Genomic DNA, 23,974 nt, shown 5'->3' with positions numbered 1-23,974 from the left:
GGAAGGAGAATGGCACGACGTGATCGTCGCTGAAGCAGGGTGATGGGTACGCAGGGGTTCACATTGTTAAGCTATTATGTTTACTTTGTATTTTTGAAGTTTTCTGTGTAAAAAGTGAAATCAAATAAAAGGCAAGAAAAGGATAATTACACCTCACGGGGCTGTTGTGCGTTCATTCATGTGAGACAATGTTGGGGAAGGGTTTTGTGGGCTGTGAAGTGTATTTTGACATGAGCTTTCTCCCTTTGATCTGCCTCTGTCTCTCTCTTCTGCGCACTCTGGCTCTCTGCTGTCTTCTCGTTCTCCTGCATGTTTCCTGCCGCTCCCTTCTCTTTTCTCTTTCCCACCTGCCTGGCGCCCTCCCTGTCCTCCGGCTTTGCTCCGTTGCCCTTTGTCCATGATGGCTCCCCAGGGCGGAGGCGGGCAGGGCTCTGGCTGCATTGTCATCCGAGAGCCAGCACATCTGGAACAGGATGGACGGGCTGCCCTGTCCCGACAAGTCTCCTCCGCCTGGCTTCCCCGGAAACTCTCAGACTAGAGGGAAATTTGAGCTGGGTGCCCAGCCCTGCACCCTGCCTGCCTCCCCGCTGGACTGCCCCGCTCCACCTCCAAAGTCACCTCCCAACAGCCCTGGGTAACTGCCTCACTGCCGCGGTCAGCATCCCGGCCTCGCACCCTGATTTGCTCTTGCCGAGAACCAGCTGAGCGCCTGGCACTGCTCCAGAAACCCTGGGTGGGGCAGCGCCCACAAGATGCCCACAGTCTGCTCTCGCTTTTGTTCTATTTTAACCATCCATGAGCTCAAGAGGCATTTGTTGAACACCCATTGTTTGCTGGGCACCGTGTTAGACGCTGCGGCCACAGAGATGACCGGACGGATGGCTGCTGGCGGGAGTGGCGTCAACAGATGATTCCCATGCGGTGTGAGCAGGGCAGGCCCTGGGCGCCTGGGGGAAGCTGAGGGAGCACACAGAGGGGTCCTTCAGCCTGGATCAGGGTGGGGAGGTCAAGAAGCGATTCTCGGAGGAAATGCCAACCAAGCTGAGCCCCAGAGAGGGTGGAGAGGCGCAGGAGCAGCATGGGAGACAGCCCCAGGCTGAGCACTCCTCCTGGGGCTTTCTGGCAACTGCGGATGGTTCAGTCTGGTTTGACTTTGGGCGTGAGGGGAGGGTCCAGCCAAGAGGTGAGGCCTGAGAGCCCACAGCTCCCCTGCAGAAGCTGCCACACCCAGCCTCCCTGCACACCCCTCCCCTCACCCGCCCTCCAAGGTGGGCCCAGCCCGGCCTCTCCTGCAGCAGCACAGGGCTTGGCAGGATGGCGCTGAGCCGGTGCCAGAGGCCCCTCCTTTTCACTCTCTGTCCCCTTCTCCCTCGCCAGTCCTCCCTCCCTAGCGGCCTCAGGCTGGGCAGTGACCCAGGCAGAGTTGGCCTCATCTCCTTCCCCACAACCCATGTCCCCATCTCTGGGGGGTCAGGCTGCCTCCTGCCCTCTAAGCCTTTCAGCGAGTGCTCTGGCTCCGGCCCCGCGTCTGGCGCTGGGCTGAGCCGTGTCCCCACGTGAGGCCATTGACAGGGAGCCAGGCCTTGCCAGGGACAGGGGAGCAGATTCTGACCTCACAGCCTCCTCCTGGGGTGGGGGATCTCCCCCATTCCTGAGATCAGGAGGCCAAGGTGGGTGCAGGGGCTGCCAGGCAGTGGTAAGACGGTCTGGGGGGGCCTCCTCAGGAGTGGAGTCTGGAAGAATAGGGAAGACACGGAGAGAATTTTTGGAGACACCACAAAGGTAGCTGTTTGACTGTAAAGTCAGTGAGCATGCTTGGCTAAGAAGAAAAAAATTAACAGCATAGTTTAAGGGATTAGAGGGAGAGTTCTGGAGTCAGATTATGTGGAGTTCAAAACCCAGTTCTGCTAGTTAAGTAACCTTGTGACCTTGGGCAGATTACTCAAACTCTCTGTCTTGGTTTCCTCATGTTTAAAACGGGGAGAATAAAAGCACCCGCCTCGTACTATCATGGGAGGATTGATGGAGATGACCGTGTTAGGGGTCTAGCGCAGGGCCTGTCACGTGGTAAGAGCCTAATGAACAATGATAATATGCTATTTCTCGTTACTATTCTGTCCAGTCCCTCCAATGGACAGGTGAGCCACCCTTGCCTGCCACCCACTGGGGGGTCTCACAGGGGTTTCTCCCTTCATCCATGCTATGAGAAACTGCAGAAAGGGCGGCGCCCCTCACCATCCTCATTTAGTAGGGGAAATGTGCAGGTTTTGCAGCTGGGAGATCTGCCTTCGTTGACTCACAGCTGAGTGACTGAGTTGCCCAACTTCTCAGTCTTCATTTCTTCTTCAGTAAGTTGGGGATAATGTTATCTCCTGGATTGGTAGTGAAGGCCAGAGAGCACGGATGGATGGAACAGGGCTGAGTCCTGGCTCTGCTGTGTGGCCTTGGGCAAATTGCTTGATCTCTCTGGGCCTCTAATTCTTCACCTGTACCATGTACCATGTACCACGTACCGTGTGCCATGTACCACGTATGAGTTATGGCATTAGGGGCAGTCTATGCGAAGTGTGGGGCAGAGAGGGTGCCTTCAACAAAAAAAATAGGCAGCTGGTATTACTGTTCTGATGTGGACGATGATGATGAAAACGGGGGAGAAGCTCAGGGGCCTGGGAGGGAGCTGGCAGAGCCTGTGTGTTCCTTGGGAGAGAGCACTAGCTCCCGCAGCTGCGGGATAGGAGCGTCATTTTCCCTGACGGCTTCCTTCCTGAGATGATAGCACTGCCCGAACCAGCAGGTTCACACTCAGCTGCACGAAAGGAACGGGAAGGAAGGCATCTGCTGGGTTGAGGGGCAGGCACAGGGCAAAGGCACAGGCTTCTCTCTGACTGACCCCTGGTAACCTCTGGGCCTGCCGGCTGGCCTCCACTGTGCCTGGGGGAGCGCTGGGGAGGGCCGGCGGGCTAGCCCCACCACATCTGTTCAATCTGCTCCCTCCCCTCTTCCCCTTTTCCTCCTATCTTTCACAATTCTGGGGAAATTAGTTTCTAGAATTCAAACAGCATGGAATTCATCCAATCCCTTTCCTACCACCAGGAACCTGCCCGCAGACACAGGTCCTGCACAAGAGCCGATGTGACGTGGGCCCGGCAGACGCCTGCGTCTCACTTCAGTCCCTCTGGCTGACTGTTAGCTGGTTCCCTCTTGCTTTGCCCTCTAGAGGGGTGGAGAGAAGCTGCCCAGCGCCTCCATGCAAATAACCCTCCCTAGGTTAAGAAGGATTTAATTAAACCACCCCTTCTCCAGGCTAAATAATCCCAGCACCAATTAACCCTTTGCTCTCGGTCCTGTTTTCCCAGCCTTTAATTATTTTCACTGCCCCGCACTGTATTTTAGGATGTAAACCTGTAATCATAGAATTTCAGAGCTGGAAGGTGCCTGGCAGCCGAGAGCAGAGGGTTGAAGGCCTCGCCCGACCCAGCTGCGGGAACAAGAAGGAAGCCAATTCCTCTTCCCCATTCCTTCTCCAGCAGAGAAAAACCCCTGCTCGTTTTTTCCTCAAAGTGACATAGGGCACAAAACCCCTGAGCAGTTCTCGTGAGCCACGCACGGTCTCTGCATTTCACACTCGTCACCCTCCATAGTCCCTCACCCAGGCAGCTAGGATCAGCCTCCTTTCTTAGGGAAGGAAGCTGGCTCAGAGAGATTAAGTAACTTGTCCAAATGCACCCAACGAGAAAGTCCCGGGGCTCCCCACCCCAGCTCCAGCTGCACCCACAGAGAGCCGGTCCCCGCAGGCCCTGGGTGAAGCTCCTGTCCCGCTGAGAAACTCTGCCAAAGTCCCGGGGAGCCAGAGCTGGGCGGTGGCAGGAATCAGCCAGGATCCCACAGAGAAACAGAAGCAATAGGATACATATTTGTATGGAAAGATTTCTAGGAATTGGCTCGTGCGACTGTGGGGGCCGACTGGTCCTAAATCCAGAGGGTGGGCTGCAGGCTGGCAACTCAGGCAGGAGTTCACACTGCAGTCTTGAGGCAGAATTTCTTCCCTGGGAAACCCCAGTTTTTACCCCTTAAGGCTTTTCCCCTGGATCAGAGGAGGCACACCCACATTATTGAGGGTAATCGCCTTTATTTAATGTCAATCGACGAGAGGTGACTTTCTCTCGAGGCAACACCTGGATTAGTGTTGGGTTAAGTAAGTGGGTGCTACAGCTTAGCCAAGCTGACACATGCCACCAGCCGTCACGGCATCCTTCACGGGTGGGGTCAGCCTTACCCACGGGGCCTCGTCCAGAGTCCCCAGCCGGTGTTGGGAAGGTGCTGAGGCCGGGGACGGGGGGACCTGCTCATTATGCAGGAATCCTGAGTCAGTTCGTGCCACCAGACCCAGACCTGACCACTCTCCCCTGGGGACGCCCTGTCTTGCTTCTGCTTACTTGAGAGCTACAGTCAGGGCCCAGTTTCTTCTCAGGGGCTTGGAAAGAGCCAAGGGTAGTCCTTGGAGTAGGAGCGAGAGGACTGTTGCTTGAATCCAGAGGGGCCCAGTCAGCTAAGAGCCCTTGAGGTGAGGACAGTGTCTTACTCTTCTCTGTACCCCAGGGCTGGGACCATGCCCAGTCCCCTGCACATGTGCTACAAATGTGTGTTCCTTTCTCCTCCCCTGCTTTCCTGGTAGGTGCCTGAAACATTCCAGGCAGGTAGAAATTAGTCCTGTTTTTGAAGTTCTTCCAAGAAAGGAATTTATGGGAGTGGAAACAGTACTTCTCGATCTAGCAAGTTCTTCTTGATACATAACCTAAATCCTTCCAATTTCAGGATAAACTCCATTGTTTTAGGACATGAGAAAATTAAGACTTCAGAAATATTATTGCTGTAAAGTTTTGAACTACTATAGCCTTCCTGCTGCTGTCTGCAGCTGGAGGTACACCAAAAGGACAAAGTTACCAAGAAGTCAAAAGAACCATGTAAGCATTAAGACTGGAGCGGAACCCTCCCCTCACGGATACAATTACCTCTTGGCTTGTCTTTTGCAGGGCCAGAGGCTCAGTTCCTCAATTCTAACTGCACAGTAAACTTTCATTTATAGAGTATTTAAGTTAGACTCAAAGAAGAACTTCCCCCAGCTAATAGTCCTAAAGCTTGAAATGAATGGCTGAGGGAGACTGTGAAATCTTTTTCCTTGCAGGTCTTTTAAAGGATATACAGTTCTTTAAAAGATATATAAAAAAGATTTTCTAGATATAGCCTTGCCCAGAGGCAGAGGGATGAACCAAGTGATCGTGCCCTCCTAACCCTAAGATTCCACCAACTCTGGGATTCCAAAAAAGCCCGAGGAGTTTTCTCCTTTTAAGGGGTTTCTCCTCTTTCATCTGAAGATCACTGGTGACAGAATCAGGTGTGACCAGGCCACGGCTGTGGGTGGGTGAAGCTGCTCCACCCGCTGAATCAAGGGAGGCTTCCAGGAGGGGAATGGCGTTGAGATGCCTCATGAAAGAAGCTGGGAGGAGGCTTGGGGTTGACTGGTAGGTGGGCGTGGGAGGCGCGGCTTGGTGGGGGCTGGCTGGCAGGCAGGCCTGGTCTGCAAGAGCCAAGTGGGAAGAGGCGGAAGTCACCCCTGCTTCATAAGGATCCTTCTCTGGAAGCCACACCTGCCAGCTCTGACAAGAGATGAGCTAGGGACTGGCAGCCAGTCAAATTCCACTACTACCTGGCATAGGGAGAACTGTTGCAGCAGGAAGGCTTTAGGCTAGACCAGAGGGAGAACAGGATGAGATGGAGGAGTGACTGAGGGGGTTCCCGGGATCCCTTTAAAAATGAGGGTGTCCCTGTTTCAGGGCCCTCCCTCAACCACCGTGGTGGATATGATGGCCTGTGGGGGCTTTTTGCCAGTTTGCATAAGACATATGGGCTCCGAGGGCCTTCAGGAAGTGCCCTTTTATGGAAACTGTACAACTGGCTTTGGGGCTGGAGAGGGTCAGGAACCCAGCAGATGGGGTTGCATGAAGTCAGGCCCTTAGGTGGCACAAACGGCAGAGCCAGAGCGGGGGCCTGGAGCAGCCTTCCCGGGGACAGCCCACGGTGCCCATGCCAGAGCTCGGTACTCAGGGATGGAAATCCTCAGCTCTCTGGTTCAGCTCCAGGAGGGCTACTGCACAGGGGGGTGGGGGGATGGGGGCTTGGGCCAGCCCTGGAAGGACAACTGTGTTTTTATTTTCTTCCCCTTAGGAGGTCTGTTTAGCCCTTGGATTGTGGGGACCCCACGAGACTACCTCCCACCAGGCATTTGGGTGGAGCCTCGGAGAACCCAAAGTCAAGCAGCACCCGCAGAGAACTCAACTGAATAACCATCTGTTGAGTCAAGTCAAACGCCATCTCTGCCTGGCCGGGGAGGATGCGTCTGTGCGTGGAGAGCGAGCCACGCTCAGCCTGGTCAGAGACACAGGCCCGTCTCAGCACGTCCTGGGCGCTCCCTCCTCGGGGCAGCCCGGGCCCCCTGCACATATTCCCTTATTCACTGTTCATGCCGGATTCGGATAATTGACTGACCGATCTCCTTTCCCGCCGGACTGTGAGCTCCCCAGTGGCGGGATGTGGGGCTCATGCACTTCTCTACAATCAGTCCCTTGCTCAGTGCCTGGCCCACAGTAGGATGCCCAAGAAATGTGTGAGCAGGAACGAATAATCAGCAACCTCGGGGTCTCAGCTAAATGCCTTCTGAGTAGGACAGGCGGAAGTTACAGGGGCGGGTGGTGCAGCGATCCCCGTGGGCTTGGATCTGAAGGAAAGCCTCCTGGGAGACGGGGATTTGTCTTGAAGCGCTGGCACCTGTTTTCCTCCTGTGGGACAGCTTGGAGTGGCCTTTCCAGCACCTCCTTCCATCCTCCCTACCGTAATCTGTGCTTCCTCCTGGGCCATCCACAAGTCCTCCAGCGATGTGTCGGAGCAGGTTCATGCCGGCTTGGGAGAGCTGTGTGCAGCTCTTCCCAGTGCTCTTCATGTTGGTAATAGGGCGGGAGAAATCGGCGAACGCTACAAACCACCTTGGAAGAACCAGTCGCTAAACTTTCATCAGCACACGCTTGCAATCCACTCACTCACCTACTTCCTGCCTATCCATCTCCTTCCTTCCTTCCTATTCTCTTTCCTCTCTCCTTCTCACCTCTCTTCCCTCCTTCATTCCTTCTTTTTTCAATTCTTTTATCCAGTTCTCCAACTATCTGCTCATGGATCCATCCGTCATCCCGCCACCCACTCATCCATCAACACATCTCTTATCCATCCATTCACCAATTTTCTCATTCTTATTCACTTTGCTTTTGTATCTTCCGCCCATTCTTCCATGCGTCTGTCCATCCACCCCCCACAAATGCTTTCTGAGTATCTATTCTGTGTTGGCTTATTCCTAAGGTTCAGAATCTTTCCCCAGATTTCTGGAAGGTGGGTGCATGAACTCTAAGGACCAGGCCCAGCCAGCCTTGGTGTTGGATCCGTAACCAGAGACCTGTGGCTTTCCTCTCTGCTCCTTCTTGCCCTCCCTGCTCTTTTCTACTCACAGCCTGTTCTCTCAGGTAAGAGAGACACTGTCAGAGAAAGAGAGAGGGGCATGTCCCCATCCAGCAGACCAGGACAGTACTTCTCTCTCTCCCTCTCCTGTTTCCTCCAGGCCTCAGGCAAGAGCCCAGTGAAACTGGGCTTGGCTTTTTGAGATGGGGTTCCCCACCCCAGAAGCACCGTTGAGCTCTCAGCCAACTTGCCAGTGAGTTCAAACAGAAGGGGGCTCCTTTGGAGCCTGAAGACAGAGACCTCAGGTGGGAGGGGAATCCCCATCCTGAAGCCAGCATTCCCCACCCCCAACACCACCCCCACACACCTCCTCTTAAAACTCAACTGCTTTGTGAGCCAAGCTTGTCTCTGCCCTTTTTCCCGGGGGCTGTTATTGCAAAGGATTAGTTGCTCAGCCTGGCGAGCCAAAGGGGCGGGGGCTCGTGGAGCTTGACCTGGATTCGAGGAGAAGGAAGGGAAACCCACTCCCCTCCTCACAGCCCAGAACCTGCCCCACCAGCCTCACCCGCTGTCTGCTCTGCCCTGTGCAGCCTGGCGTGGGAGAGGCACAGCCCTTTACTCGGTTGAGGGGTGCTGGCTTTCCAGGACCCGGGCAGGGGGTCACAGCCCAGAGGTGCCTGGGAGGCATGTCCTGTAACAGTTGAGGGTCCCCAGTGTTCCTGCAGGGAATCAGGAGAGGGCAGGATGGAGTTGTTTTTCTCACTTTTCTTCCTGAGGTCTGTATTTACATGATAGTCATACATGAACAGCTTACTTCTGAGATGATGAGTTCCGCACTCCACTGGTCTCGTTTTGGAGGGTATTACCTGGGGCCTGGTCCAAAGAGGACAGGCAGATTTTTTTCTGAGTCACACAGCAAACACTGTGGAGACAGGTGAGAGTCCCTGAGAACCCAGACACCTGGCCTGGCATTGCTTGGATTCCCCTGGTTACTGTTTCTCTGTCCTTTGGATGCAAGCAGGTTCTGACCTGCTCTGGTATACGTAACTTAAGATCTTTATGTACCTTGTTAGGGCCACTGGGATGGGAAAGAATTTCAGAAGCCTTCTTCTGGTGAGATGTTTGGGTGGCTTTATGGCACCCTAGCTGAAGAAAGGACTTTGGAGTCTCAAAGGCTTTGGGAGTCAAATCCCAGCTCTCCCACTGGGTTTTCTTGTCTAACAAAAAGGGATAACTGGACAGGTTGCAGCGAGGCTCAACTGAGCTCGTGTATGTAAAGTATCCAGGACAGCGCCTGGAAGTTGGCAAGTGGGGTCCAATCGTCAGTAGCCATGGCACTCCAAGTCCTAAAATCCAAATCAAACTGATCCCGGACTTCCCTTTAAGGTGAGAAGCAACTCCACCGTCCCAGAGTGGAGAATCTGTCCTCTGAAATTCAGGGCCGCAAATCATAAGGCTATTTGGCTTGTGTGACCCAATTAACAGCCCTCTGTCCTGTGGGCTTCTGCGGACACCTCACCTTCTGCCCCAGGGCCCCGTGGCTCGGCAAAGCCTGCCCACCTGTGAGGACGGAGGCCCCCACTTCGCTGATGAGAAGCAAGTGCGTCAGATGGAAGCAGCCCAACTGGTTGCTGAGTTGTGGAAAATAATTAAGCTGGGCGAGAAAAAAAGCACTTCTCTTAAAAATCAGGTTAGGTATGAATGCGCAGGGCGTGGCTCCCGGTGTAATTAGCTGCTCTGCTGGCTGCGGAGCCGCCTGCTTCTCCCTGGGCCCGTTGTGTCAGGCTTGCGCTGCCGCCCCTCCCTCCACCACCCTCCTCCGCCTTCTCCCCACAGGTGTGTCCCTGGGCCCTGTGGCTGCCTGCCCCACTCCCCGAGGAGACGCCCGCCGGAAAGGTCACCCACCGTGTAGCCCCAGTGAGCCCCACACAGGCCAGCCAAGTGCCCTGCGATGGAAGCTGCAGATGCCTCCAGGAGCAACGGGTCGAGCCCGGAAGCCAGGGATGCCCGCGGCCCATCGGCCCCCAATGGCGGCCTGGAGAATGGCACCAAGGCCGACGGCAAGGATGCCAAGACCACCAACGGGCACGGCGGGGAGACAGCCGAGGGCAAGAGCCTGGGCCCCACCCTGAAGCCAGGGGAAGGGAAGAGCGCCCTGTTCTCGGGCAACGAGTGGCGGCGGCCCATTATCCAGTTTGTCGAGTCCACGGACGACAAGAGCTCCAACTACTTCAGCATGGACTCGGTGGAAGGCAGGAGGTCACCGTACGCGGGGCTCCAGCTGGGGGCTGCCAAGAAGCCACCAGTCGCCTTTGCGGAGAAGGGGGAGCTGCGCAAGTCCATCTTCTCGGAGCCCCGGAAGCCCGCGGTGTCCATCGTGGAGCCGGGAGAGGCCCGGCGGAACAGCTACCCCCGGGCCGACGCGGGCCTTTTCTCGCGGTCCAAGTCGGCCTCCGAGGAGGTGCTGTGCGACTCCTGCATCGGCAACAAGCAGAAGGCCGTCAAGTCCTGCCTGGTGTGCCAGGCCTCCTTCTGCGAGCTGCACCTCAAGCCCCACCTGGAGGGCGCCGCCTTCCGGGACCACCAGCTGCTCGAGCCCATCCGGGATTTCGAGGCCCGCAAGTGCCCCCTGCACGGCAAGACCATGGAGCTCTTCTGCCAGACCGACCAGACCTGCATCTGCTACCTCTGCATGTTCCAGGAGCACAAGAACCACAGCACCGTGACGGTGGAAGAGGCCAAGGCCGAGAAGGAGGTAGCGTGCTGGCGCCCCTCGCTGCCCCTCCAGGCCTCTCCCCGCTCACCCTGCCCCTCTGACCCTGATCTTCTCCACTGGGCTTCCTAGCGTGTGGGCTTACGTCTGTGCCACCCTTGGCTCCTTCAGAAAACATTTCTTTCCCCTCTGTCCCTCCAGGCTGGGGGTCAGAGGTGGTTCCCCAATCCCCAAATGTCTCAGGAGACAGAGGCATTTCCTAGATGAGCGAATAGAGGGTCAGAAAGATTGGGGGTTTGACCGCGTCGTAGGATAAGTTCGGTTCACATCAGGGAATAAGACCCAGTGGTACAGAACTCCCCTCGGGCTCTGCTGGGGTGTCTCTTCTTTCTTTTCGTTTAAAGGGAGAGAGAATTCTTCCCACCTGAGCAGAACTGGCCCCTGGAGAATGGGTGGTGGGTGAGGGAAGATACCAGAAGGAGGGAATTTTCGGGGCCACAGAAAGGTCCTTTTTGCTGGCTTTGCAGTCTGTATTTACGGTACAGTGGCTGCTTGTTCCATCTAATGCCCCATGGCCTCCTTTGTCCTTGTCTCAGCTGGGCCTGGTGTGCTTTGCGTGTGTGGTGGTGTGTGGACCTGCCTATGCCTGCAGATGGACGCTACCGGTGAGGGTGGGGGTTCGTGTGTAGATGGGGGGCACGTATACAGTCTTTGACTTAACCATGGTTCGACTTTACAATGGTGTGAAAGCGATAGACTTTTAGTACAGTGCAGTATTTAATAAGTTACATGAGATATTCAGCACTTTATCATAAAATGGGCTTTATAGTAGATGATTTTGCCAAACTGTAGGCTAATGCATGTGTTCTGAGCATGTTTATTGTACGTGTTCTGAGCATGTTTAAGCTAAGCTATGATGCTCGGTAGGTTAGGTGTATTAAATGCATTTTGACCTATGATATTTTCAATTTATGATGGGTTTATTGGGAATTAACGCCATTGTAAGTCAAGGATCATCTGTATGTGTGTGTGTTTTATGTGCATATTGGTGTTTATGTGCGTTTGTGGATGTCTTCATATATTTGTGTATGTGATAGGTGAGTGTGTTCGCATGAATTAAGTAAGTGATTCTGCCTGTACTTCCACGGGGAGGAGCAGAGGCGAGTGGAGGCTTGTGGATGTCGCACCCCTGCGGACGGCGAACTGGGCTAAGGGCCCAGCTGTGGCCGCTGCCCTTTCCCCACAGACGCTAGGCCCAAGCCCCCTGCAGCAACACAGCTCTCTGCTGTGGGCCACCTCCCTGGGACAAACCCTTCTGGCCACCGATGCAGGGTACTCAGCTTTCCTCGAGGGCCTCTGCACCCCTCGGAATGGGGCAGCATACGATCCCTCCCTGCCCAGTCTCCCTGACCACGAGTTTGTTGATGACTCTCTCCCTGCACCTTTAGCCCACACCCCTAGGCAGGGAGGGACGAGTTAGAGATGGGAAAAGATCCTTTCCAGAAGCCTCATTTGGCCAGGAAGAAGGTGTTCCCAGCTTCCCCCATCCTCCCACCCCGGCCCGGCTTCAAGCTTCATACTGGGAGACAGAGACGGGGCAGGGGCCCTGAGATCCATTTCTAGGGAGCTTGCTCGAAAAGTCCAAACAGAGCAAGGGGCAACCATCCTCATCCACAGCCACCAGAAAATTGCAGAACCTCAGGACACGTTTTAGGATATGTGACTGAGTCCCAGTCCCAGTTTTTGCTTCTAACTAGCTGTAAGGCCATGGATAAGGCCCTTCTATTCTCTTAGCCTCAGTTTCCCTATATGTGAAACCAAAGGGTGGGGCTAGATTGTTGGTTTTTAAATTATCCCACGGAGCCCTAGGATTCTTGGAAAGGCCTTTGAGGCCTCAGGGTGGGGCAGGGGGCAAAAAGGTGCCAGGAAGGCTGAGGCTGCAGCCTCCCACCTCCGACTGCAAGCAAAGCACAGTCTTATTGATCTGTTTTCTATGTAGAGTTCAGCCCCCAATTTTATCTGAATCAGGGTTATCTCCACTTAAGAAAGGCATGACTGTCCTTGGAAGAGGTGGTTCTGGTGGGCAGAAGGGTCCTGGGAAGCCTTGTCTGGAGGTGGCAGGAGCTCAGAATTCACGTTCTGGTGCAGGGGCTGCCGTAGGACTCACAGACACAGACCTTGTCCTTGAGGACGCGTGATGTAGGTCAGGAGGCAGAGCTCAGATGCGCAAACAGGACTGGGGAGCACCTGCCCAGTTACACAGAAGCACCTGTAAGTAAACATCCAGAGGACAGACTGCAGGCCTGGTGGAGTGTTGGCGATGCTCCTTCCTTCACCTTGCACATGGGACACGGGCCCAGAGAAAGGAAGGGACCTGTCTGAGGTTCTTGTTTGAGGGAGAAACCCCCTAAGTCCTCTTCCAGTGTTTGAGAGCGCATCCAGGAATGGGCCCTGAGGAAACGGGATTCAAGATACGTGTGCTTTAGGAGAAAATGCCAGGTCCACTGGGGTGACTTTACTGGCGGGAGCATCGGGCAGCCTGTGCGTGCGTGTGCACCTGCGGCACGGGGAGAGGCAGGGCCAAACAGCCCAGGCTCTGCGCTGAGCAGAGCACTTCGTCTAGGCCTGGCTCTGCTGGAATGTCAGATGTGGGGGACCTTAGCACAGAGCGGGTTAGTGGGCCGATGGCCAACGTGAGCAAGCATGCCATTCCCGGCATCCTTTGAGGCATCTCCTGCAGACCCAAACATCGGCCCACACATAGCTTTCTGCAAGGAGCCCCGTGTAGAACCTGTTCCGCAGGCCTGCTGGGGAGGCCTGGTGAGGTCACCTTGGACCTGCCTGGGTTGGTTGTGTGGGGCTATAGATGACACCCATGGCTGTGGGTGCTCATCTCCTGGGCCTCAGCTCTACCTACAGACTCCCAACTGAGTCCTTGTTAGAGAAGGGTCATTTGGTGTGGCAACATGACAGTCCCTTCTTTTGGTGGCCCCTGTGTCAGAATGTTTCCAATTCTACCCAGATGTCACAAGGGATTCCCTAAATGTCTCCTGTCTACCCCCTGTCTCTGGACGTCTTCCAGGCTAGGTTAGGTGGGCGAGATTAAAATATTCATGTGTGTCCCTTTCTGTGTCCCTTCTTTCTCTCCATCCCAACTCTCTCCTAGGACCCCTCCCAGGTGGAGAGCTACCTGCTCTGGGGTGGCCCTGCCCTGTTGTTGGTCTGGCCTGGGCTCTGGGGTGATGGCATGACAAGGTGTGTGTGGAGACACTCAGCCGTGAGTGTCCCCTGAAGGGGCTCAGCTGCAGCACCTCGTCCTCTTTCTCGACTCCAACACTGGGCTCAGCTCCCTCCTTTCACCGTGCCCATGGCTTTGCTTTTCATTTCATTGCCCAACTCTTCCATGAAGGCTGAGCCAGCAGGCTGCTGGGCAGGAGCAGCACCAGTCCTTGAGTTTCTGAGCTGTGCTGGGCTGGGCAGGAAAGCTCTTTGGGCAGACAGCGGTGGCTGGGATTAGGGAAGAAGGGCCAGGCTAAAGATCTCCTTCCCTAGAGATCTTGGGGGAGAAGGCCTGCTCTGGGGCAGGGTGGATGAGAAAGGAGGTGGGATACCTCTCTGGATGCTGAGAGGGAAACAAAATAAAAGAGGTTTAGAGACAGAAAGCAGGGGCGGAAAGTGACAGGCAGGCAGGAGACAACCCAGTCTCTGCAGAGCACACCTGTGTGCCAGGTGCTGGGCTCGGCATGTGCATGGTCACCCCTGACAGCAGTGCTACGGGCCGAAGGTTACTGCACCTGTTCTATAGGTGAAGAAACAGGCTCAAAGATGCCAAGAGACTGACACAAGTTACAGCACTCGAGAGTGGCAGAGCTAGGAATCTTCTCCACCATTTTAAACCTTTCCGTTCCCATAGGATTGGAAGGGTCTCCTTGGGATCACCGAGGCCAGTGGCTCCTAAACAGCAGTCCTCAGATCAGAATCACCGGGTGAACTGGCGAAACACAGATTCCCAGGCCTTGTCCCGGGAGGCTCTGATTCAGGGGGTCAGGACCTGGGGTCTGTATTTTTAAAAATATCCCTTGGGGATTCTAACGCATGGTTAGGCGGGAATCAGAAATCTAGTCCAATTTCACCACGAGGAAGTCAAAGCCCAGGAGGGTGAGGTGGCTACCTCATGGGCCTGCCCCTGGTCTGCAGACAGCCACGGTGATGTTTCCTTGCCCTGTCTGGCCTCCTCTGGGCTGAGGCTGGGAGGAAGCAGAAGGAACAGTGTACCCCAGTCAAGCCGACCAACTGACACTGGGCTGTTTGACATCTGGGTGGAAATGGGGAAATCTATCCAACATTTCAGATTCTTATCCAGATAATTACCATTTGTCTGAGAGTACAAATTTGGCAATTAACTGGCTCATTTGGCAAATGTCACAGCTGACAGCCCCTGTGGTTAATTCAGGCTAGGGGAAGATCATGGCCCATCTCCCCTTCCCTGGGGCAATGCAGGTACATCTGTCCAGGGAAGTGCTCAGTTGTGTCTGTGTCTGAAGTCCCCATCCAGGCCAAAGCTCTGCCAGCTGCTGTGCCACCCATCTGCTCTCAGGGAAACCTCTGCTCACCCAAGGCCGAAGGATTTCAAGGCTGGGTGGCCCATGCAGGGCCTGTCCCAGGCATCACCAGACTAGTGTGGGAGAAGGGAACAAAGGAGGCATTTAGGGACAGGCCTGGGCAGGGTGAGGGAATGAAGCGGAGAGTAGGAGGAAGTCAGGAGGGAGGTGGGGCAGGGGTGGGGCTGTGGGGAGCTGAGGCCCTGTCACATATCAGGGGCTTCAACCATATTCTAAGGGAGGAGGGAGAGAGGGAGGTGAGGGGGAGGATATTGGGAGGGAAAGGGGGCCCCGAGAAAGAGGTAGAATTGCCAAATTGCACCACCTGAGAGATGGGGAGAGCCTGGGTGGGGTTGGCCACCCAGGCTCTCTCTGAAGGGGAGGGACAGCATTGCAGACGACACAGAGGCTAGCCTGCAGTCGCTGCCTCTTCAGGCCACATAATCAGATCCGAATCCTGTTGTTGCAACTTGGCCTCGTGGCTTTCTCACCGTGCGAACTCGGGCAAGCTACGTAATCTCCCTAGGCCTTAGTTTCCGCATCTGTAAAGTGGGGGTAATGCCACTGATCTCCTCAGGGGGCTTTTGAACATTAAAGGAGGAAATTTCTGGCACATAGTAGATGCTCAGTAATCGAAGTTACATTCCCTCCTCCTCCTGGTGCTGAAGAACAGCCCAACATCTTTGGAGCCTTCCCTGATCCATTACTTCCTGTGCAGGGAAAATTGCCGAGAGCAGCATCCCTAGAGGTCTCACCCCACACGCTCCTCCCCCTGCAGGGTAGGACTCATCCCAGAGGCAAGAAAGGACTGTTCTAGCAGCACAGAGTTCCTGGTCCGAGGTCCCTCCCTAGAGCCCGCTGTGTCCTGCAAGTCTGGTCTTGCGAGGCGTGCTGTGGGAGCAAGGCCCCTTCCCAGCCTGTGTCCGACTTCCTTAGCACCCCAAGGAAACAGGAGGCCTCACCTCTCCTCTACCCTGACTGATTCTTCCGCCCACTGCTGCAGACAGCTTGTCTCCGCTTCCAATCCTGCCCTCACAGGTTTCCAGGTCACCTGCAAACACCTCTGGCTCTCCTCTCCATACCTCCGATAGCCCTGCCGCCTTCCTCCCTCACTCTCTTACAGGATGGACTCCCAGGGGCTGGCCTCTCTCTGCCCTAGGCCTAGACACTTCATTGTTCTAAGCCCCACTGGATTCTCCACCCCCATACTCAATACTTCCTTCCTCCCTCCTGGCCAGCGAATCCACGCTCACCTGGGGAGACCTTTCCTCATCGCGGACCCAACCATATAGCTCCCAGCAGGTCTCCCCTGTGCACTTCTGCTCACTCCAGGCATTTGTCTCCTGGCCCTCACCTTCTCTGGTCAAACCTCCTCCCACTCGCAGGTGGTTAGTCCACCCTCACCCCCTTTCCTACCTCCACCCTACTTCTCCCACCTTCCTCCAGTCTTTGCTTGTCCACGAACTAAGCTCTGTCTTGCATCTTCAGCCTAGTGTCTTGACCTCCCCCTGCCCCCATGCACTCCTCTCTCTTTACTCTGTATTTGGACAGTGTACACACTACATCTGGATCCCAAGCCAATGACACACACCATCCTCACCACTGAACACCGCCAAGACCTCACCTGACCACACCTGCCCACTCCCCTCGCCTGCCTATGCCTGGCTCACCTGCCCACCACTCTGCACTCCCTTCTCTGGGCATGGCGTGGGTGAAAGGACCCAGCACAGCACCTGGTCCGTGGAAGGTGCCCACTCAGCAGTGACGATGGGGACCGCTGTTCAGTCAGTGCTCGCTGTGTGCCAGGTTCTTTCTGGGAGCTTCCCTCCCTGATGGCAGTCCATCACACAGCCTCCCTGGAGGTGGTCCTCTCACCACCTCCATGGAACAGATGGAGCTACTGAGGCTGAGAAGTGAAGAAACTGGCAGAGGCCACCTGTCTGCAGGTGGTGGTCACCAGGTTCCAATTGCTGGATTCCTCATCCTGTGCTGGGGGTGAGCTCAGTCCCAATCCCCATTGCTCATGTCATGGAAGGTTTCCCTGCCCCATTTGTGACAGGCCTGAGGGTGGGAGGGATGCACTTCTGTTCTCTGCTTTCCTCCCCACCAAGCCTTGTTCTGGGGGTGGTGGGGTGGGGTGAGAAACCAAGGCGCCAACTCCTCCATCACCAAGCCCAGTCAGGAGGTCTCAGCTGCAGCGGGTGGGAGGCCTCCCACTGTCCCCTCCACCTCAGGTCTCACTCGGGAGCTCTCTAGGGGTGGGAAAGTTGCCCGGGACAGGCCCATTGTCCAACCTCTTGGCCTCTTCCTCACAGCTCAGATCTACCAACCGTGCCCGACTCCTCAGGGGCCTCCGCGGCTGCTGGGTCTGCCAACCTCTGTTTCTGGGCTCTGGGGCTCTGTGTCCTCAGAGTGTGAGGGTCGAGTCCCCATGTCAGCGGTGGGTCTTCCTTCCTTTACTCTCCACCTGCCCACCACTGTATCTAGTGGCTGCTGGCTTCTCCCAGATTTTTTCCAGAGACCAGGCCAAATCCCCATCCTCGTCTCCTTAGTGTCCTCTCCTCTCAACAGCCCTTTTCCATCTCTGATGATGGCACGTTCTGTGCTATGGGATTTCCAGCCCCTTGCTGGGGTGGGGGGCAGATGCTTACTGAGAAAACTTAGAGTCTCGTTGCCTGGAGCCCAGCAGTGTAGTGGTGCTGGGGGCAGGACGTGGGATCAAGGACTCTGGGGAGCTCTGCCCCAGGCCTGCCCCACCCTCTGGGCACCTTTTCCCACAAAGCCAGGGAAGCTCAATCTACCGTCGGGTCCGTTCCCTGGGGGCCTGCAGCAGGCACCCCATGGCACCCCCTGGCCTGGTGGGCATTCAGGAGGTGTGCTATGTGGTGAAGCTCTGAGCCCAGTGCTCGTGACTCCTTGCCAACAGAGCTCACATTCCTGCTGGTGTGTGGCTTCCTCACCTTCACTACGCTTTTGCATCACTCAGAGAGACAGCCAGAGAACGGGGTGGGACTCTGCATTCAAAACCCAGTTGTGTGGGGAGGTAGTGAGCAATCCAAGGCTGCCTTGGATGTCTTGATCCTCCTGCCTGTCAGGTGGAGCTCACCCACCTGTCTTCCAAGCTGGAGGGGCTTTGAGAGTCCTGGAGAGGAGCCCAGCAGAACAAAAGAGGCGCCTCTTGGTTTGGTTGAATGGGATTGGCCTTAGCTTCGTGCTGCCACTCTCATTTCTGTTGTAGCTGCTTTTTGGAGAAGGGTATTTCCCTGAGTGGAAGGCAGGTATAGATATGGGAGCCACTGTCCCATTGCCTCCTGATAGCACCTCTTCCAGCTCACCCCAGACCCCAGCAGGGGTCTGCATCCTCCCCTGAGCAGGGGTCCCTAGAACCTCCCCCTTGCAGCCTCGTTCTCTAGTCTTCTCCTTCCCCAGAGACGCTGGGTAAAAGTCCCTATCTTGCCAAAACTGCAGAATACATTCCCTTTCTCATAAACAGGTTTATGGCCGTGCCTGCCCAGACGGAGCCCTCGCCAGCGGCAACCCTGGCTCCCGCTTGCAACACAGGCCCCGCGTCATGCCATAGAAACGTTGTGCACTGTTACTGTCATGAGACACTCCCTGGGCTCGGCTGGGCCGAGCTGGGCCAGGTCCCCATCCTTTCTCTCCCCAGTGGCTCCAGGTCCACTGAAAGGAGAAGAACCCCATAAATGAGGTTTCCTCCTGCTCATGCTGGGTGGAGGAGCCAGGCAGAGGTTTAGCCCTTACAAAGACATGGCTAGGATGTTTGGCCCTGGTGGCCTGAGGATATGGCGAGATGGTGTTTGACTCATTGCCGGATCTTGATGACTGGCATGGCGCCTGGCAGATCTGAGGCTTTGACAAATTCTTGCTGAATGAAGGGCTGACGGGATGAGTGATGAGCTCTGTCTGAGAGTTTGCTCCTGGGTGGACCCACTCCCTGGTTCTCCGGTTCTCTTCTACCTCCTCCTCCTGATGTCTCCAATCCACTCCCTTTCCCTGCAGACGGAGCTGTCACTGCAAAAGGAGCAGCTGCAGCTCAAGATCATTGAGATTGAGGATGAAGCCGAGAAGTGGCAGAAGGAGAAGGACCGCATCAAGGTGAGCAGCCCCAGGCTCACCTGGCTGCACCCTTACCCCACCTGTCCTGCCTGGGAGGAGGCAGGCCTTGGCTCCTGTTTGAGGTCTCAGGCCCGTGTTGATGTCCCATGCTTGTTTCTTCTGGGTTCTCCCATCCCCTCTGGTATTCCCACCCACTTCTCTTCTCAGCCTGGGCCAGGCATCCAGATGGGCTCTGGCCTCATTGTATATCATCCCAGCAAATAAAAACCCCAGATCTGTCCTCTAATGCGTCTTCCAATGTCCTCCAATGTCTGCTTTTCCCACCAGACTACCCATCCACCAAACACATGCCATTTCTGCCCTCCTTGTGCCAGTGTGGCTAAATGTATGTCTGCCATGCCTTGGGTAGTTGCAAATCACAATCTGAAATCCTTGACTCTTGACCCTGGCTACATAAGCAGCCAGCCAATTCACTTTCTGAATGAAGTCTGGCTCTGGTTGGGGTTTCTTGGACTGTGCCCTGCCCCATGAGAGAACTTCTGGGCCCACAAGAGTCACTCAAGTGTGGAGTGATGGCTCATGTCAACCCGCCAAGGAGAAGGAGCCACAGGTGGATAAGGAAGGGTGGGCTGTAAAAAACCCTGGCCACCTCTGTCAGCAGGTGACATTCCTCAGTGGTGCTTTTGAATGAGATTTTTGGCTAAGTAGGCTTCCCAGGTTGGGGCAGTGGGAATGCCCTGCTCCTGTGTTGGGAATCTAAAGATGTACCTCACTAGGGAGATTTTTTTTCCTTACTAAACTCTCCTTTCTCTTTCCCCTGACTCTGGACCCAGAGCTTCACCACCAATGAGAAGGCCATTCTGGAGCAGAACTTCCGGGACCTGGTGCGGGACCTGGAGAAGCAGAAGGAGGAGGTGAGGGCTGCGCTGGAGCAGCGGGAGCAGGATGCCGTGGACCAGGTGAAGGTGATCGTGGATGCTCTGGACGAGAGGGCCAAGGTGCTGCATGAGGACAAACAGACCCGGGAGCAGCTGCACAGCATCAGCGACTCGGTGTTGTTTCTGCAGGTAACAAGTGACTCCACCATTCGATCCCTCAATCCCCCCATCCACCTTCCCAGACCCTCATCCATCATTCATCCAACCACCTATCCATTCATCCACCATCCATCCAACCATCTATCTATGCTCCATTCCATCTGTCCATTTCATTCTTACAAACAATCCATTTCCCTACCTTACTGTCAAGAGGGCACACAAATATCACCTTGTACCAACTTCAGTTGATGCGTACTAGCAATGCTCCAGGTTCAGTAGGAAAGAGTTCTGTGATTGATTAATGATGCCTGCTTTGGGCATGGGGGGAGTGGCACATGAGTGCTGCATACTTGTTATCTTTGATCTGGTCCATTTGTCTATTTGTCCTTCCATCCTTCCATCTGCTACCGTGTTTTAGGCACTACTGCGTGCCCAGTACTCCGTTAGGTGCTGTGGCAAATAGAGAAATGTAAGACATGGTTTCTGCCCCCAAGCAACTGCAATGCAGCTGGGAAGATAAGACATGTACAATTAGAGAACAATATAGGAAAGTGTGTAATTAAATGATAAGACCTATGGCTCCGGAGATAAGTGCCCGTGGATGCTCAGAGAAGGGCAAGCAGACTGGAGAAACCTGAGACTGCTTTGTGGAGGAGGAGGAGTTCGGACTGGGTCTGGAAGGCGGGTTAGGATTTGAGAAGGAGGAGGCATTCTCCCGTGAGGGGCAAGGGAAGTGAGAAGTGCAGCGGTGTCCAGGCGGGATTGAGCGTGGCCTGTGAAGGTGGGTCTATCACCATGACTGACCATCAGGCAGTCGTAATTCCTAGCATTTATTTAGCGCTTTCACTCCCAAAGTCTTCCCAGCTCGTGTCTGTCTCATAAACCTCTACGACGTAGACACGACGTACCTGGTTTAGAGGTGGGAACAGCGGAGTCACATGTCTGAATGCTAGTGCCATCAAGGATGTTGGCATCTAGTGGATTTCAGTTGAACCTTTTCCCTTTACAGAATAAGAAGTGAATGTCCAGTGAGAAAGAGTAGGGCTAGTTAATAGCAGAGCCGGGGCTAGAACCCAGATCCTCCGGCACCCAGCACTGAGTCTTCCAGCTGGACCGTGAGAGCTCCCTGCAGAGAAGGGTCCTCATAGCTCACAAAGGCCCAGGAAGTTAATGGCTTCTTTCTTTTCTTGGTAGGAATTTGGCGCACTGATGAGCAATTACTCTCTCCCCCCGCCCCTGCCCACCTATCACGTCCTGCTGGAGGGGGAGGGCCTGGGACAGTCGCTGGGCAACTTCAAGGATGACCTGCTCAATGTGTGCATGCGCCACGTTGAGAAGATGTGCAAGGCGGACCTGAGCCGTAACTTCATCGAGAGGAACCACATGGAGAACGGTAGGTCTCCTCCTGTGGCCGGGCCCCAAGGCCATGGCGTTTCTCTCCCAGGTCGATTCCTGCTGCCTGGTGCAGGCTGGCAGTCAGCTGGCTGGGCCCTTATCGTTCCCACCCACCCAAACCCCACTCCACATAAGGGTCAGGGATTCTACCCCCTTTGAACTTGCTGTCAGAGTTATGCGGCTATTGCACGGGGCCTCCAGAGCAGGGAGCATCCGGGCACTGCACAAATGCCTCCTCTCTGTGGGCCGTCCGTCAAATTCAGGGACTGGTTTCATTGGGATCTACATCGGATTGTCAGGCCCAATCCAGCAGCTGCGTGGATGCTGTCCCTTGTAGGGGACAGACTGCGAGCTGGTGGCTTTGCAGACTCCAGCAGATGTGACCTAGAACTGCAGCTGTGCTTGGAGGGAGAACTTGCCTGTCACCCTGGCTGTGCTGAGCCAGAGGTTGGACTTGGCCTGGTGGGCTGGGCTGGGGACGATGCGACACAGCCTCTCTGTGACTCACCAGCTCCCTGAAGTCAGCTTTTCTTCTGAGTCACACTGTCCGTGCAGAGGTCAATTGAATTGTCTCACAGAAAGCTTCCAAACCTGAGAAACTGTCTCGCTTAAAGTCCTTTTCTAGCCAGTCCCTTTAGGGCCTGAAGCCTGGGCACTTTCTCCCAGGCCCCACCCAGTGGCCCTGGCCAGACACAGGGCCTTGAGAGTACGGCCTTATTAGACTTCCCGCCATAAACACCCCAGAGAAAATGACCCCAGTCTGGTCCACAGATGGAGCACATGATTCTTTGGGGTGACGAGGGGGAAAGTGTGTGCAGAAGGGTTGGGGCTCTGTGTACCTTAGTGACAGTGATATTACATAGTGCCCCTGTGAAATGTGGGGGACAGTCAATCACATCCAAGGACAGATAAGCCATTTCAGCAAGACAATCATTTGGCTTCAAATGGCACTCAGATCCTGAAATCCTCCTTCTAATGACAATAGGATGACACTAATGGTGACGGTGGCAGCTGAGGAAGACTGAGTGCTCCCTGGGTACTGGGCATTGTGCTGAGCTCCTCCCACACATCACCGTCTTTTCCCTGAGGGGGGATCGCATTTTACAGACAGAGGGCTGAGGCTTAGAGAAGCGTTTCTTTCAAAGGGCGCAGCTAGGTAGGAAGTTCAGCGGGGTTTAACATTCTGCTGTTCAGTCACCTGTGTCTTGGCATCCGAGAGGCTGCTGCTGACAAGTGGCTGTAGCAGTGGGGTTGAGGAGTGTGACAATCATCATCCTTGGGCCGCACACCCCACAGGTGAGGTCTGGCCCCACCTGGGAGGATGGCCCTGACTGGGGCGGGGTGGCCCATGAGGCTCTTGGGAACCGTTCAGCCTCCCCACGGCTACTGTCCCATTTCTAGGTCACGGTGATACGGGCCACGGCCTCTGTGCAGGTGTGGCCCTGCGTCCTGTACAAGGTGTGCAGCGAGGTGGCAGCCAGGAGCAGGGATGGGCACTGCTGATTCAGCTGCCCGCACCTGTGCCCGGGGCCGCTGGGGGAGGCTCCTTTGCCTCTGCGTTGTTTTATTTTGTGGCTGCTGCTTGGTTGTTGGGAGTGTGTCCGCTGTAGGAGGCAGCAGGTGGGTGGCTGGTGAGTCAGACCTTGGAGTGACCATCCACTCCGTCCTGGTGCCGGCCTGCCCACTAGACCAGGGACTCCTTCCCACCCCTGAAGGCCCAGGGGCTGGGGCACCAGGCCGCTCCTGCCCGGGCTCAGTGGGGCGGAGGGCTGGGCTAGCACTCGCTTCGCTTATGCTCAGTACCTACCGTGTGCCAGGACCCTGTTAGGCACAGGTGATGAAGATGAAGGTTGAGGGTCTGAGCCACTCATCCTCCTCTTGCCCAGAAGAGGGAGAGGGAAGGACAGAGAAAGTAGAATATGGGGAAGTTGTAAGAGAAGAGAACGGGGGCGGGGAGGATGGCTGGGGGAAGTCAAGCGTGGAGCAGCAGATCCAAGCTGGGGGGTCTGCAGGTGGGTGCCCCCCTGTAGCAGCTCACTCTGCTCAGCTCCTGGATCCCTGGGACCTGTTCCTCCACCTTAGGCTCTCAGCAGTGGCTGGGACTGAGCCCAGGAAGTGAGGGGCCAGGTCTCAAACCCCATCTCTGCCCTTGTTGACATATGATATTAGGCAAGTTGCTTCTGTTACCTCCTGAGCTTCAATTTCCTTATCTGTCACACGGGGATGTTCATACCTGCCCAAGAGTTGATGTACAGATCAAACAAGAAGCGGATACCAACAGCACACCGTGAACTGCAACGTGCCGTGCGTGTGATCGTATTCACAAAGGGGCAGTGCAAGAGGGTGGCTGGCTCACTGCACACTCCCCTGCTCCCCAAAAGCTCGGGAACAGAGAGTCACATTCTCCGAGGCTGCAGAACCTCGACTCTCCCTGGGACAAAGGGGCAGGCTGTGGGCTGACTCAGCCAGTGGGCCAGCTCCTCCTCCTCACCTGCCCCTCTGCTGACCCACCCTCTGTCCTCCCCAGGTGGTGACCATCGCTACATGAACAGCTACACGAACAGCTACGGGAGTGAGTGGAGTGCGCCGGACCCCATGAAGAGATACTCCATGTACCTGACGCCCAAGGGTAAGGCTGAGCCCAGGCC

The 23,974-nt window shown here is 55.5% G+C and overlaps 1 protein-coding gene across 2 annotated transcripts in view; it reads left to right on the top strand.

Annotated features, from left to right (window-relative positions):
- Window positions 1-9,312: 9,312 nt before the first annotated feature.
- Window positions 9,313-23,974, top strand: part of TRIM29 (tripartite motif containing 29) — a 35,319-nt gene continuing 20,657 nt past the window's right edge. Inside the window, exons 1-5 of one of the 2 annotated variants that reach the window (XM_012644916.1) lie at window positions 9,313-10,258; window positions 18,838-18,933; window positions 19,728-19,961; window positions 21,126-21,324; window positions 23,854-23,938. In XM_012644916.1, coding sequence (XP_012500370.1) covers window positions 9,455-10,258; window positions 18,838-18,933; window positions 19,728-19,961; window positions 21,126-21,324; window positions 23,854-23,938 — 1,418 coding nt within the window. In that variant the 5' untranslated portion in view covers window positions 9,313-9,454. Of the gene's footprint in view, window positions 10,259-18,837; window positions 18,934-19,727; window positions 19,962-21,125; window positions 21,325-23,853; window positions 23,956-23,974 lie in introns of both variants that reach the window. The other variant, XM_012644915.1, reaches the window with a different exon arrangement.

Source organism: Propithecus coquereli, unplaced genomic scaffold (genome assembly GCF_000956105.1).
Source record: "Propithecus coquereli isolate 6110/MARCELLA unplaced genomic scaffold, Pcoq_1.0 Scaffold222, whole genome shotgun sequence".
Lineage (NCBI taxonomy): Eukaryota > Metazoa > Chordata > Mammalia > Primates > Indriidae > Propithecus > Propithecus coquereli.
The sequence above is the reverse complement of the archived record's forward strand: the minus strand, read 5'-3'. Positions and strand labels throughout refer to the sequence as shown.